General features: G+C 42.2%; 4 protein-coding genes across 9 annotated transcripts; 1 reads left to right on the top strand and 3 right to left on the bottom strand.

Annotated features, from left to right (window-relative positions):
- Positions 1–2,040: 2,040 nt before the first annotated feature.
- Positions 2,041–6,286, bottom strand: LOC6734145. 3 transcript variants are annotated; one of them, XM_016167900.3, is made up of 3 exons: positions 5,620–6,286; positions 5,210–5,569; positions 2,041–5,156 (listed from the first exon to the last, which is right to left on the bottom strand). In XM_016167900.3, the coding sequence occupies exons 1-3, from the start codon at positions 6,245–6,247 to the stop codon at positions 2,083–2,085; spliced, it is 4,062 nt and encodes a 1,353-aa protein (XP_016027156.1). In that variant the 5' UTR covers positions 6,248–6,286; the 3' UTR covers positions 2,041–2,082. The 3 variants fall into 3 exon arrangements, with proteins under 3 accessions (XP_016027156.1, XP_016027154.1, XP_016027153.1); XM_016167898.2 differs by having other exon boundaries at positions 5,210–5,564; positions 5,620–5,703; XM_016167897.3 differs by lacking the exon at positions 5,620–6,286 and having other exon boundaries at positions 5,215–5,356.
- Positions 6,287–6,301: 15 nt separating this feature from the next.
- On the bottom strand, positions 6,302–8,225 carry LOC6734144 (odorant receptor 49a). The gene is made up of 4 exons (XM_002081137.3): positions 6,917–8,225; positions 6,658–6,859; positions 6,448–6,603; positions 6,302–6,393 (listed from the first exon to the last, which is right to left on the bottom strand). The coding sequence occupies exons 1-4, from the start codon at positions 7,681–7,683 to the stop codon at positions 6,337–6,339; spliced, it is 1,182 nt and encodes a 393-aa protein (XP_002081173.1). The 5' UTR covers positions 7,684–8,225; the 3' UTR covers positions 6,302–6,336.
- A 1,386-nt stretch (positions 8,226–9,611) lies between these two features.
- On the top strand, positions 9,612–10,415 carry LOC6734143 (cuticle protein AM1239). The gene is made up of 3 exons (XM_002081136.4): positions 9,612–9,718; positions 9,780–10,194; positions 10,256–10,415. The coding sequence occupies exons 1-3, from the start codon at positions 9,704–9,706 to the stop codon at positions 10,324–10,326; spliced, it is 501 nt and encodes a 166-aa protein (XP_002081172.1). The 5' UTR covers positions 9,612–9,703; the 3' UTR covers positions 10,327–10,415.
- Positions 10,416–11,268: 853 nt separating this feature from the next.
- Positions 11,269–14,334, bottom strand: LOC6734142 (larval cuticle protein LCP-30). Of its 4 annotated transcripts, none has more exons than XM_039291928.2 (7): positions 14,170–14,334; positions 13,837–13,882; positions 13,327–13,353; positions 12,830–12,980; positions 12,748–12,763; positions 12,187–12,350; positions 11,269–12,086 (listed from the first exon to the last, which is right to left on the bottom strand). In XM_039291928.2, exons 1-7 carry the CDS (start codon positions 14,206–14,208, stop codon positions 11,645–11,647), a joined length of 885 nt encoding a protein of 294 aa, XP_039147862.1. In that variant the 5' UTR covers positions 14,209–14,334; the 3' UTR covers positions 11,269–11,644. The 4 variants fall into 4 exon arrangements, with proteins under 4 accessions (XP_039147862.1, XP_016027151.1, XP_016027152.1 ...); XM_016167895.3 differs by having other exon boundaries at positions 13,747–13,882; positions 14,170–14,333; XM_016167896.3 differs by lacking the exon at positions 13,327–13,353 and having other exon boundaries at positions 13,747–13,882.

Genomic DNA, 14,334 nt, shown 5'->3' with positions numbered 1-14,334 from the left:
CGCTGCATTAATCGGCCATTGCAATCAAAGTCAGGCAGCCATCTAGCGAAGCCGAGTGTTCAGTACGAAAGACCAAACCCAAACCTTTTTACACATACCCATGCCGAAACCCATACCGAAACCCAAACCCATGGGCAGACCTCAAACTGAAGCCGTGCACGGGGTCAAAATGCCAGAAATTGCTAAACGCCAAGTTGTTGTCGTCGCTGCCAAAGTGTAGGCGCGTCTAATGAATAGCTTTGGGCCAGCAGATGGGGCCAGACTCTTAGACTTTGTCTGCAACTCCACCGGCTTGAAGCCCCCATCTCCATCTCCCCCATCCGTTAACTGCAACTGCGACACAGACGGCGACAGAATTTCGTGACAAGATTGTCCCAAAGATTGTGGCCGTATTGTATTGTTTTTGTCTTTGGCAACCAAAAAAAACAAAGAAAACCCATATAGTTCGAGTACAAACTATTGCCGAACCAAGTTAAAGGCGAAGTCGTCGAGGTGGAAGTCAAAGTCTGTGGCCATTATTGCCTTATTATGATTAACCCTTTTGCAATAATTATTAAGACATTTGTGTGCGTTAATTTTAATGTTTAATGCAGCACCTTTAAATGTGTTTATTTCCACTTAACTGGCTGTCTAATGAGATTTATGTTCTCAGCCGAGCCGAGCATTTCCCATCTGGCTTAATATTAGGCGGCGGAACCTTGAATTGTTACGCATGGCTTCTGCGATCGGAGAACCCGATGCCACAAAATGTCAGTTGGCTGTATGGATATATGGATATATGGTCATATTCTGGTTGCCCAACCTGTTCTCGCCCGCTGTCCACTTTGAAGGTCGCAGCGCGTTCTTTACGGCACACAGCGTAATTTGTTTTAAAGACGTTTTGAGTAGTGTCTGCAATCTGATACCCAGCAATGGGTCGGGCATGATGGCCACGCTGTAGCGCCGAGCTGAGGTGCTAGCTTTTGTCTACAGTTACACTGCTGCATTCTTATATTACCTATGAAATGTTATATTTATAATAAATATTGCTGAGTTTAATTGCTACTTCCACATCTTTAAAGTAAAGTAAATTAATGAAATGCGTTATAATTAATTTGTATAATTTTCTATGTTTTAATATCGTTTCAAATCCCCTTTAGCTGTTTTTTGACCTCAAAATTTGTAGTTTGGCTTATAATCTCTAGCCAAAGTTCAAGATATTTTCGTGACACAAAGACTGACTTAAAGCTTTTAAAAATCGTTTTAAATCCGAAATCCTTTTTGGCTCAAGATCAAATGTTAATAACCACGAGGCATCTCCCCGCCAGCCGAATCTTTGGGCTGCCATCTCTGTAAATCGGTTGTCCGCATTGATTTAGCTGTTGCGTAAGAAGATAGAGCCGCCTTTTGGCCAACTATTGGCCACATCTACGGTCCAGCCTGGCATACTTTGCACTGGCTAATGCTAATGTCAATGCAGGCATAAATAAATAATTGCCCACCGCAGCAGAAGCCACCAATGGACGCGGTGCACAACCAGTTGCTGCGGTTAAATGTCAGTGGTTCTGGTCATGTCGCGATCCCAGCTACTGCACTTTGGTGGTAACAAAGTACGGGAGAGGGGATTGATTTTATTGGCCCATTCATGGTCAAGGATGGCCAACATATCTGCTCTGCTATGCTCTGCTTGGGTGCTCTTAACTGGTTCGTGTGGTCAGGAACTGGAGCACACTGGGTGTTGGTATGAATGCGTCATCACATGGCCTTTAGCTAGCTAATCCGTCTGGGCATTTGAGATTCGCTGGGCTCAGTTCATTAATGTGCTTTATGCAAATTGATGACAGCTATCTCAAATGGCAGAGGGATCGATCTGCAGCACGTGGGCGTCGTCGTTTGCGGCTCATGGCTAATTAATGCAAATCGCGGCCAAGACATTTAATATGCGGGAGTGGGTCTTTAGGAACTTCCCCCTTCCTAAGCATATTTAAACTTGTCACGCCAATGTTATGACATTAAACTAAACACCCATTTTTACCATTATGGCCAAGAAATTACTACATGTTAGAAATCATGTACTTTATTGATTTTATTAACGAAGCCATATTAACCGAATTTATAGTTAACCAAATCAAACATAGTTTGCAAAATCAGATCTACAAAAGAACATATCATGGTTAGGATTATTATATCCTTGTAGTTCAAAAACAAAGATCGCATTACATGTAAATTTTCGGACGTTGTAACGCCAAAGAATGAAGCGCATATAGTATAATTGACCAACAGTTTGCAGATGAACTCGCAAAATCTTTTGGCTCGGGACATACGTGGATAATGGACGGACTCCCTCCAACTGCCGGTCACAGGTTGCCACAGCGACCAGTTGATCCAGTACATCTCGAAGCTAATCAAAAATCGATTCTTCCACACGTCGAACATTCGTACATCACCTTGTCTATAGATCAGTGTTGAGGACATCAACAGTGAACCCTTCTCCAACCATTTCCGGGCTAAAAACACCTGCGTTTGACCTGTCTGAATGTCGGTCACCTCGATGCGGCGAAGGAACCACCTCGGAAATCGCCCGGCATTGTTGTGGTAAACCATAACCTTGGTTGGGATGCGAATATCACGAGTTCGTACCCAAATATAAAGCGTGGTATTGGGCTTTAGAAATATATTTTCTGGATCCTGTTTGATTGCAATATGACGAACGGGCTGTGATTGGCCGAGGAAAGAAAGGTGGACAGAAGCTGTGGTTCCCGAATTTATGCGACCTCCGGTCCTTAAGGATATCATCACATCATGCAACTCTCCCGTTGATTCATCCTCCAGTTCGAACTTCGGAAATAGAATAGTCTTACTGGGAAGCTTATTTCGGTATTTATATAACCATAGTATCCACAGCAGTATAATTAAAAGTACAGCCAAATAGAGAAGTATAATTAAAATACTAAGCGTTGCTGCTTGGAAAACACCAATTGGAACCTCCACGCCAGGTATATAGTACAAATAATCGGTGTAAGTTCCCAGGACAGTACAGGTGCAACGAATACCCCTCTCCACACTGAGATCCATTGTGGGATAGCAACCATAATGAAGCCACTTCTGATTGTCCAAACTTGCGGAATACTGCCACGTGTCACAGCTGCGAATCTGAAAAACGAATGCAAATCTGGCCGGTCCGTTAGGAATTGGACTATTATCGGCCTTTCCCATCGAGGTATCACTGTAGAGTCTCAGTGCAATATATGCTCGATCAGCTTTGTGGCAGTTATTTCGCAGAAGAAGGGTGGCATTCGTCGTTAATGCAGGTATTGTGCACTTGGAGTTGGAGATTTCTCTTACGGATGGCTTATGCTTCGTCCTCAGGACCACTTGAAGCTTGTGAGTGGATGTGGTGAAGTGCACAGCCAGCAATGTGTGCTCCATGAGTACCATACGGTACATCCGGACCTCCTGACGCGTTTGAAGAGTGCCTTCTCTGAGGCAGTTTTTAATCTCAGTTGAGGAAAAGCGGATTGCTCTTGGGTATCTCCTGCTGCTGGTTAAACTATTCCTGATCTCGCTATCAACTTCGGGGTCATAGGTTATGAAAGTCTTCATGTGAATTTGACTCCGATTCAGTGGTATCTGCACCGTGAAATTATCTTCCCTTTGATAAATGCGCACAGATAGCACAAGAGTACTGGGCTTCTTGTTAATGGGATACCACCAGTTCAGTTTCAGTTTCATGGAAACCAACTTGAGACATACTCTACCCTCGTCCGTCTTAAGAACTTCCTTCAAAACTGCTCGGGAGAAGAGAACCATATGAATCTTATCACTTGAAAGTACTCGAACGATTTTCTTGGGAAAAGTGTCGAAACATTGAATTTCCAGTGCAACTCCTTTGGACATTTCCTTTCTTGGGTCAATAATATCGGATCGATAAATACCACTATGATAGTTTAAATGACGATACAGGCGCTCCATTTCCCAAGTGGAGTTCAGCCACATAATCCACGGAGTATTTGATTTATCTTTTGCGAGCTTTTGGGTCTTATCCACTAATTTTTCGACAAGGGACTGATCCAATTTTCCAGTTGAAAATGCCCGTTGGTATTGATCGTAAACTGACATTGGGGGACGAGGAGTCTTCTTGCACAGCCTCTTGATTATTTCATACAACTCTCTGCAAGCTAGTCTTAAGTTATTAAATGGCTTTTCCACAAGAAACGTTTCTCCCTCATTTCTGTTTATTTGCTCTAAGTTGTTATTCATTATCCTGACCATTCTCGTGAGTAGAGACTCCTTTTGCTCATCGACGAAATACAAGCGATGTGCCAGAGTTAAGGTAAGATTAGCCAATCTTGCGAGCGAACTGCGCGACTGGAAAGGAATGGTAGTAAGATTCCTGGTCAGATTTAATCCAGATTCCGCTTTAGTTAGGTGGGATGCTGCAGATTGAATGGTTTGCAAATACCGATGCATAAGTCCTTTCTCCAGCAGGCCATGGATATTGTGGGGAATACGTCTCAGGGGAATGATCTTAACCTCCATATAAATGGTTCGGCATGCCCATGCTACATCACATACGAGCACCTTTATGGAACTGGTAACAGGTAAATAAATCTCGCAGTTGCAGTCCACACAACTGCCGACCAGAACTGAGCCGGCATAATACCAATATTCCTTGGGACCATTCAAGGACACGAAGTTTTGGCAGCATGGATAGAATGGCGTGATTGCCTCGTAACCTTGCTTTGGATAAACCGAACATACTCCGCCTCTGGGACCAGTATTTTTAAACAGGGTTTTGACCTTTCGGCCATAGATCCCATACTTTGAATAAACAATGAGCTTAATCCGGATTTCTTTTGGTGCAGAGCGTATGTACAATGCTAAATCTCGACTGGTGACCAGCAGCTGACCATCAACGAACCATTTGTATCTAACAAGTTGACCACCGCAATTGGCGCACTTAGATCTTAGATGAATCTTTGAGCTTGGAGTAAAGAAATCGTTCCTGCAATTCCTTACACATTCTATTGTTACTTCTAGTATTTTATGTTCTATCACAGTAATTGCTTGCATTTTTTGGGATGAAACATTGGGATTGCCATCTCGGAAAACTTGCAAACGAAAGGTATATCTGCAGCCACTTTTAAAGGATTTGGCAGGAATAGAAAACACCGCAACTATTAAAAAAATATAGTAATGCACATATTTATTATTTGATTAAGCATCTCACCCGACGATATGTTCCGATGGCAAAATGGGTTGTCTATGTCATCAGCAGAATAACAATTCCAATTGTAATTAGAAAACTGGATATCCCCTCTTCTCTTAGAGAAATCGTAGCTCAGGGAGCCGTTCATCCAAATCGTTTCACCTTGTCGGGCCAGTCTATTTTGACCACCAAGAATGATGGCCTCCACATTACCCATAATCGATTTTAGGTAACATCGAGCTGCGAATTGCAAACCATTAACACTTCCTTCGACTTGTAAAAGATATAAATCCCGCCAGGGTTCATAGGAAGTGGGAAACCTCATTGTAAATGCCGGAATATTAATGAAAGGACCATCCGTGGTATATGATGCAAACTGTGCTGTGGAAAGGATGGATAGAAAAGATGATTTGGTACACTGAACTACTCACTTAACCCAACAAAATCTCTTAGACTCCAGTAATATGTAGCCCTCACGGGCAGGTTACAGGGTTCCAGAAAAAAGGCATTAATCAAAATGCCACGAGTGATCAGAACTTTTCGTGGCGATAGGGGATCTGAACACTTTAGCACTGTCAATTGCGGAGAACAACGCGCGGGCAGACTTACTTCAATGGGAATGGCTACTTTAATCTCATAGATCCTCTTTAATTTTATTCGACCCAGAAGCGTAATAACCTTATCACTGACCGACCAAAAATTAGCACTTAAATTGGCAAAGTATCCCTGTTCATATTCGGGTTTCGTTTTCGTCTTGATTCCATAAATTGAAAGCTCCTCACTGATTGATGAGGTGCTCCTGAAGCTGGGACCCATTTCTTTAGCTTCGTCTCCCAACTCAAAAAGGGCCAATAGGTAGCTGGGAGTACTAAGCAAGATAGTTACTTTGTACTTAACAGGAATACTTTCCATGGCTATGACGATATTAGTGCGAATTCCGTAGGGCACATATTCACTGCAATACACTTTAATATTCGCTTCTTCTAGTTCATTCGCTTTCGCAATCTGCACCGTCAGATATAGTAATAGAAGCACATGTATTTTTTTAATTTTAGACATAAAGTCATTTTTAACAAAATTGATAGAAAAGTCAACGATACATAGGCAATTTCATATGGGGAAAACTACTTATATACCTAAAAATTTGTTTACTTTTCCACAGTTTGTCGTATAACCGCGAAGAAGCGGTATGTGATGGTCATCAGCTACGAAAGAATAATCAATTTGTAAATAAATCACTTCTACAATGTCATACTCACTATTTTAAAGGTGTCGAGGGATATGATAATTATTCCCCTGGCTGAAATCTCCAAAGGCCGTTGAGCCTGTGCCATTAGAATGAGTATATCCTTTTTGTATCTCAAAGATCCTTCATACCACTTGCTTTCATAGGCAGCCTTGGCTAAATTTGTACTCTGAAAAGTGACTTTAAGCAGGTGTCCTATGACCACCCATCACATTATACCCACCCAATCTATTAACATTTGTCCGTGTGAGCTGACCACGTAAAACTGGGCAGCTACGCTAACAAAGAGCGTCATATAGGAAATGCCCTCCCAATTGAAACCCTCGACGACGCCATAGTACGCCATGCAGCAAAGTAAACAGGATGTGGTGAACAGATTACAGGCCAATAAAAGTCCAAAAACATAGTTCACGTCCTTTTGAAGCCTGTAATATGTTGCTAATTCTATTATGAAACAATATAATCCAATTAGATAAGGTTACCTGATCAGTAGTTGATGTCTCTTCACGATACTGGCCAAGAAGTAGCAATCTTGTTGTTCCGTTTCTGGACTTGGTCGGAACGAGATTAACATATTGGCCAGATAGCCCAAGTGCATCGATATTTGGCTTGAGACGCACATCATCCACAGATCCGTGCCCAGGGTTACATTCACTATGAACTGGCTATAGGTGAAGTCTATCACGTAGGCCAGCACATAGCCCAAAGGTTTTCTGGAGTCGAAAGTGAGGCGCGTGGGAAAAATGCGTTTATAGGTGAAAAAAAAGCCTATCAGGTACATAATGCACGACTGAACGAGGGGTTCCAGTGCCATGACGACCATTACAATGTAGTACACGTACAAAACATATCGCGTGGAACGGGATAGGTAGTATCTATTCACTTCGTACTTCTTTTGATTTTGCTCTTTATGAGGATACAACTCTTTCAAATGATTGCTCAGCTGCAGTAGACGTTTGCGATTTATCATAAATGTGACAAATTTCAATTGGCCACTCAACATGTAAAAGAAGTGCAGACCCTGTCGCATAATTTTGGAGGGACTTCCGGTCAAGGATTCCCACTCAATGATCCTTGTCGTCACCATGGAAGCCTCGTAAAAGTTGCTGATCGTGCACAAAACGAAATATCCGCGCACAAGCAGATAGCGCCACCTGGATCTGGGTGTATGGAATAGATCGTATCCCAGGGTCTTGAACATCAGGTTGGGCATGAAGATGAAGTCCTCATAGGAACGTGGCTTTTCCATTTTCAGCTTCTTTTTTGTGCTTACACTTCGGCTCTTAACATTAACTGGGCTTAGGCATTCAGGAAGTAATACATTTATAGGGACTGCCTCGGTCCATTTTTTATAAAGTGTCTAGTTAATAATTAATGTTGTAATTGTTTTGTCACTTAGGTGCTAAGCTATTTGTTCTCTTTACCAACTCTACATGCCTTCTGGCATTTCCAGGGTGAGAAGTTGATTAATAATTTAAGGTGCGGTTGCATTTATCCTACCACTTGTCAACGATTGCCTCCTCAACCGAATTAATATGGCCTACAGCCGGTATAATATGATATTTAAATTACCGCAGACCGATTCAAATGGAACCCCTTGAATGGTCTTGATTACAAGAGAAGTCTGCTGTTTGAAATTTATCAAACCACAAGCCACAGTGAAAAGTTTGTATACTTTAGAACGCTGCAAACTAAAGCCCCCAATGAATATTTAAATGCAAATGTTAAATAAATTCGAGCCAATTAATTAGATGACAAATTTCCAGCGGCTCGTTTATGCAAATGACCCAATAAAGATCTTTTGTCCGATCCATAGGCAGATCTTATTTAACGCATTCCGCAGAGCTGCGACTTGAGAATCGGAACCATAAAATATACGAATGGTCAGTATTTGGACATTTATATATCCAGATGTGACCGAAGGCGGGTTTTGTTTTGAATAGATATCACATTTTTTTGTGGCACACTCGGTTTGCCCATTGATCTCAATTTGTTTTGTCTCAGCTAGCTTAGCCATAAAAATGCTAATTTCAGCGCTTAAATAAATACCATTCTCGTTTTAAGGGGGCACATAAAAGGCAGCAATTAATAAAACGAAAACCCGACCCGATTGGCACGTGACTTTTGCTGACTAGTGTAGACACAATTACGTTGCTATTGTTGCACTCGTTGACTGCTGTCAAATCGCACGCGAAATGTGAAGGCCGGCGTTGCAATCGAGATGGCTTCCCCCGATCCTCCGGCTACCTCCCTCCAATCCAATATTCATATCTTCTCCGCAGCCAACTTATTTCCAACTTCATTCATATTCATTCATGTGCCCGGGTCTCCTCCGTTGCTCATTCATGCTTTATTCGCCTCAATCTCTGATGGAAACAATAAATTATATTCGACACAATTAAGTTGAGGCAAACACAAATATTAATACAAATGTAGTTTCAAAATTGGTAAGCATACAAGCGATTATCCAAATGAGTAAATTTTTAAATTGTAATTACATAGTTTTGTTAGAAACGATTTGCGTGTTGCGAAAGTTAACTAATCCGACATTTTACAATCACGTAAGCCAAAGTGTTCGGAAAATAAAGGACGGTTTCAGTTAATTTATTCACTGACTACTCGAATTTCACTACTTATAATGCAAAATATGTCTATAAGCGATATTAGCATTTATATCTTCATACGGTTGAACACGAATAAACACTTAGCGCCCCCAACTGTGCCTTTTGCCAGTTTGTCGGCTACTTTCAGGCCAACGCAAAGTTGCTCTTAATTATACCGTTTAATCGTAGAAAAAAAGGGTATACTAGATTCATTAAAAAGTATGTAACAGGTAAAAGGAAGTGTTTCTGACCCACTAGTCAGTCATTCTGGCCATGCCCGTCTGTCTGTCCGTTTAGATGCTGGGATCCGTACTCGAATTACCAATCTATCTATAGAAATCTATCTAGCGCTTCACTATCTCATTAACGGGTATCTAATAGTCGCTACACTCGCCTATATCGTTGTATCTTTGTTTTAATTATACAATCAAAAGATACGCGAATTATAATAAAATCCAATCTAAATTCTAAACGGAAACTGTCAAGCTCCCTAGCCCGAAAGCCTTTTTGGCCGAATACAATGAATTTTATGGACTGAAATTTGATGCTTATGCAAAATGGTTTGGTGATTTTGCGATTAAAAGTTGGTTATAAAATGATCCGAATGCCGCGGAAGCTGTTACAGTTCTGTCGGACAGATCATCGTTGAAAGTTGCCAAAATCGAAATGTTTTTGAAGCTGGTAAAACCATTTAGTGATATATCCAGCAAGTGATGTGATCTCATTTTGCGAGTGCTTTCAGTTATCCTGCCTTTTTGTGCTCACCCTGGCTGCCATCGCCTGTGAAGGACAGCCCCAGTACAATCCCTACCTGCGCAATCCCTACTACAGGGATCTGTACTACAGGAACCGCGATCTCTACAATCTTCGCCGTTTCTACGATGGCTTCTATAAGAAGTACAATCCCTACATCGCTGCTGCCCAGGCTAGGATTGTGGAGCAAAACAATGATGCGAACTACGGAGCGGGTTCCTATTCCTACAACTATGAGACGGAGAACGGCATCCATGGCGAGGAGCGGGGAGTGCCAGTGAACATTGGCAACCAGCAGCAGGAGGAGCAAGTGGAGGGTGCCTATTCGTTCATCACACCCGAGGGTCTGCGAGTGGGAGTCAAGTACCTGGCTGATGCCAATGGCTTCCGTCCCGTGATCACCTGTAAGTATCCATACTCCACATACATGTATAAAAGCTGCGATTTATGAATCATTTCTCATAGATGACGGCGTGAACTCCGCTTTTTATGCCGGTCAGCCAGCCCCAGCCAATGTGGTCTATACCAAACACTAAGTTTGAGTTCAAACTATTCCTAACTAGTTGAGTGAAAATAGTGTGTGTTGTTCAGCCTTCTTAAATTAAATATTTAAATACTACAAATATTAAAATACGAGTATCTTTTTTCTCGGAACCTAGAAAAACTCGGAACCACAAACCGAAAAAGCCGCCACGCCCACAATTTTGAGAAACGTTTTAAGTTTGTTTTAGGTTATTATTTTGTTTGTACCAACAATGATTTAAAATATTTTTATAGTAATTCTACTAGTTCAGTAGTTGGTATCTGATAGTCGAGAAAATCGACTATTGCATTTTCTATTGTTCTCTTTTTGTACAGATAAATGTTCATTAACTTTAGCTAACTTTAGCTAAAGCTCTTTTTTTAAACCCCAGCGTAAAAGTGTGCTACGAAAAGAATTCCATCTAAAATAGAAAATAGAACATTTTGAAACTATTATTTAACTAATGGGTAATTACTAGTTTTATTCAGACAAAATAATTTTAAACACAATATATTTCTTTGAGAAGAATTTGGCACTTAGCAAGTGAAATCAAATGAGTAATGTCATATAATTATAATCATTACTGTACTTTAGCTAGCCAGCACAAGGTCAGACTTTAAATCATATTCTAGAAATTGGGTCAATTCCTGCTTATCGGAAATGTGTATATATGTTTATTTGTACCAAAATTCAAAATGTAGTCTGCGCCTACCGACGACAAGTGCTTAGATTAAGACTTGTTTTTTTTTTCTCGCCTTAGCGGGTTCAAGAAACCCATTAATTTTTAAACGCCGCCCGTATATTGTGTATTGAAAATGTTCAATATGTGTATATATTTGCCAAAATGTCAGACACTTTCATTATCAACTGCGTTTTGGCCTTTGAAACGAAAAATGCCGTTCAACTCAAGGGCCTTTGGTGGTCTTCGAATTCCTGAGCTTAAAATTCTTGGTAATTTATAACAAATATTTAGTAGGTTTTATTTCGATATACGATAATAACAAATTAATTATCTTATGCATAGCAACATCGTCAAATTCGACAGTTCGACAGATAAATAAATACGAAATAACATGGGATCGGACTTATGTGCGAATATTCTCCGGTTGCCACTCGATATGCTGACATCTTCACCTTCCTTTTGCTTTTTTTGTGGATTTTTTCGGTATTGCGATGGCTTGTTATAGGGTTTGCCCGTTGATCACTCGGCAAATGCATGGGGAATGGAGTTGGGTGTTGGACTTGGGGTTTTTGGATGGACTAGGACTGTTTCTGGGGGCTTGGGTAGCGGGAACATATGGCTGTGAATGAGGGTAGCTCAGATTCGACACTTAGTGGGTCTTGGCCGCCTGGCGGAGACGCTCCAATTCGGCCTGCTCCTCGCGCTCTTCCTCCTCGGCAAGCTCTATCTCGTGCTCCAGCATGTGGAGCTTCACGGTCAGCTCCATGGGTATGCCCTCCTGGTGGATCGTCTTCATCTGCGCCTTAAGGTCCTTGGTCATGTGATTGATGCGGAAGCCACGATGGTCGAACTGAGCCCCACCGTTGATCTTGTGCTGCTCCTCCACGTACTTTAGGGCACGGACAATGGCATCGGGGATCGGGTGAATGTGGTCTCCCTGGGGCATGAAGCCACCATCGTTGGAGGCATAGTTTACGCGATAAAGCTTGCCATCGTCACCGGTGTACTCATAGAATCCCTTGGCATGGGTGCCTCCCGTGTGGTGCAGCTTGGCCTGCTCCTCGCCATAGATTCCATTCTCAGTCAGGTAACTGTTGGATAAAAAAATTAAAATTGATTAAAATGTTTGAACACACAAAAACGTTGCCGAAATAAAGACTTGAGAATTATAAGGATCGAACAGAAACTTACGAGTGATCGTATTTGTCCTGCTTGCGGACCTCTTCCTTGTGCAGGATCTTGTGGCGACCCTCGTCATCGTAGTTGAACAGAATATTGCGTGGCGTCGTGGTGGTCGTGGTGGTCGAGGTCGTCGTCCTTTTGGTGGTCGTGGTTGGTTTCTTGGTGGTCGTGCTCTGCGAGTGGTGTTGTGGGTGTTTTGATCATTGGCTTGGCTGTTTTTGATCGGGCGTGTGTGCATGCGAGTGTGTGGCATGGTGTTTGGTGGCAAAGGATATTTTTGGGGGTCATGCGGGATACCGAATGTGGGGTGTCATGTAGCGCGGAATGGTGGATTTTGTTGCGGAGCCGAAAAACATTCGCATTTTTGCTTGGATTGGTTATGAAAGCAGGGGGTTCGGGATTGGTTTTTGGGGGTAGATTTCGCTGTGTTGGCCGGATGTTGGAATTCGGGGGATTCTGGTGGGATCTGGTGGGTTCTTAGTACTGTGTGCTCGGTTGGTGATGGGGTTCATGATCGGGGAAGCCGTACTCCAAGGGGATTTCTGGTACATTAAACTCGGCGTTACTTACTGTGTACAGGTCGTGGCTGAAATGGACATAGGCACATGAAATAAAACACAATGCTCCAAACAACACCAGATGAGTCACTCACTTGTAAGGCCTGTCGTCATGGACATAGGGAATATTCAAACCAGCATAGGGTCCATAGCCTCCGTCATAGGGATAGGGAATGTGATGGTAGATTCCAAGCTCACGCTGATCGCTCACATGTCTGTATGGAATCGGCATGTGGTGATAGCGACCTTTTGGGAAAGAAACAAAATCGGAAGTTAGTGGGCTGTCGTCTCGCTGATATATCTACGGTTTCTCTCGGTGTTTGGGTGAGTGACTTGCGATTAAAATTCGAAACTATTCAAGTTATTCATATCTAACATTAGATATTTACACAGTTAATTAGTTTCTCATTAGGTTTTTGTACAAAAGAGGCAGCTGGTTCTGAATTGGTTGCAATTTGGAGTTAAACTACAGACGAGTTGAATAACAATTTCCGTATGGATATTTTTTGGAGACTGCTTTTTGTGTGAAATGATTTCTGTTTGTGTGATCGTGAAATAGATGTGCATTTTGCTCCTTTTTTCAATAATTTACCTATACTTTCTTGCGAACCACTCCGGCCTAGAGTATGAGTATAAGAAAGTGATTCTTTAATATCAGAGTGCTTAAAGTAAAAACGGTTCTTTGGTTAGTGTTAGAAGCTTGGCTCAAGGTCTGAATAATCTGAGTTTTGTTTACAATATCGCTAATTTCAGACGTCAGCCTTGAGCTTGAACTTATTCGAGAGTCAGTGGATTATTCGTGTAGGTGAGTGTGTGTGTTATCGAAGTCGTCGGGTATACAGATATACATATGGTGGTGTATAGTATGTATGTTAGTATTTGGGCAAGTCGGCGGTCTTGCTTCACAATCGATTCACATTTGCTGGGGGTTAGTGGGCGTTGGCAGCGGCATGCAGTCATTGGGCGTGGCAGTAGGCACGATATTTGATATTTGCTTGTCTCACGAAAATACCTTCGTTCTGCGAATTCCCATGGTACTTCCCATCGTCGCTGGGGCGATACTTGCCATCGCTAGAGGATTGCTGTGGAACCGTATACTTGCCATTATTATCCGGAACGGGACTAGCGTGGCAGACAACGAAGAGGGCCTGCGGGGGATGAGGAGTATGTCGTTCAATAAACCGATTTGCATAATGCCGTTAAATGTGACAGGAAGTGGCGCCCACCGCCGCACTCTCGGTTGAATGTACTCAAACAGTACTGCGGATGGCAGTAAAGATTCAAGGCTACACACAAGGTGCAGCAGCTAATTAATTGTGCTAAAACTTGCTGGTAAACAACAATTTTATATACTTTTCCTTAGGCACGTGAGTAACACTTGGCGGACACTGCACTTCGTCACTAATCAGGACCAATATCCTTTTGCGCTACTCACCACGACCAGGGAGAAGCTCAGCATTGACTTGGTGAACATGTTGGCTTTGAGTATCCTTCGGGGGAAAGTATCCTTTTTCGTTGAGATAACTGAGATGGTAATCCTGCTCGAAAGGCGATTGCAACAGGAATGTTTGGTTTCCCTTCCAGTACACCGGATTTATAT

Source organism: Drosophila simulans, chromosome 2R (assembly GCF_016746395.2).
Source record: "Drosophila simulans strain w501 chromosome 2R, Prin_Dsim_3.1, whole genome shotgun sequence".
NCBI lineage: Eukaryota > Metazoa > Arthropoda > Insecta > Diptera > Drosophilidae > Drosophila > Drosophila simulans.
The sequence above is the reverse complement of the archived record's forward strand: the minus strand, read 5'-3'. Positions and strand labels throughout refer to the sequence as shown.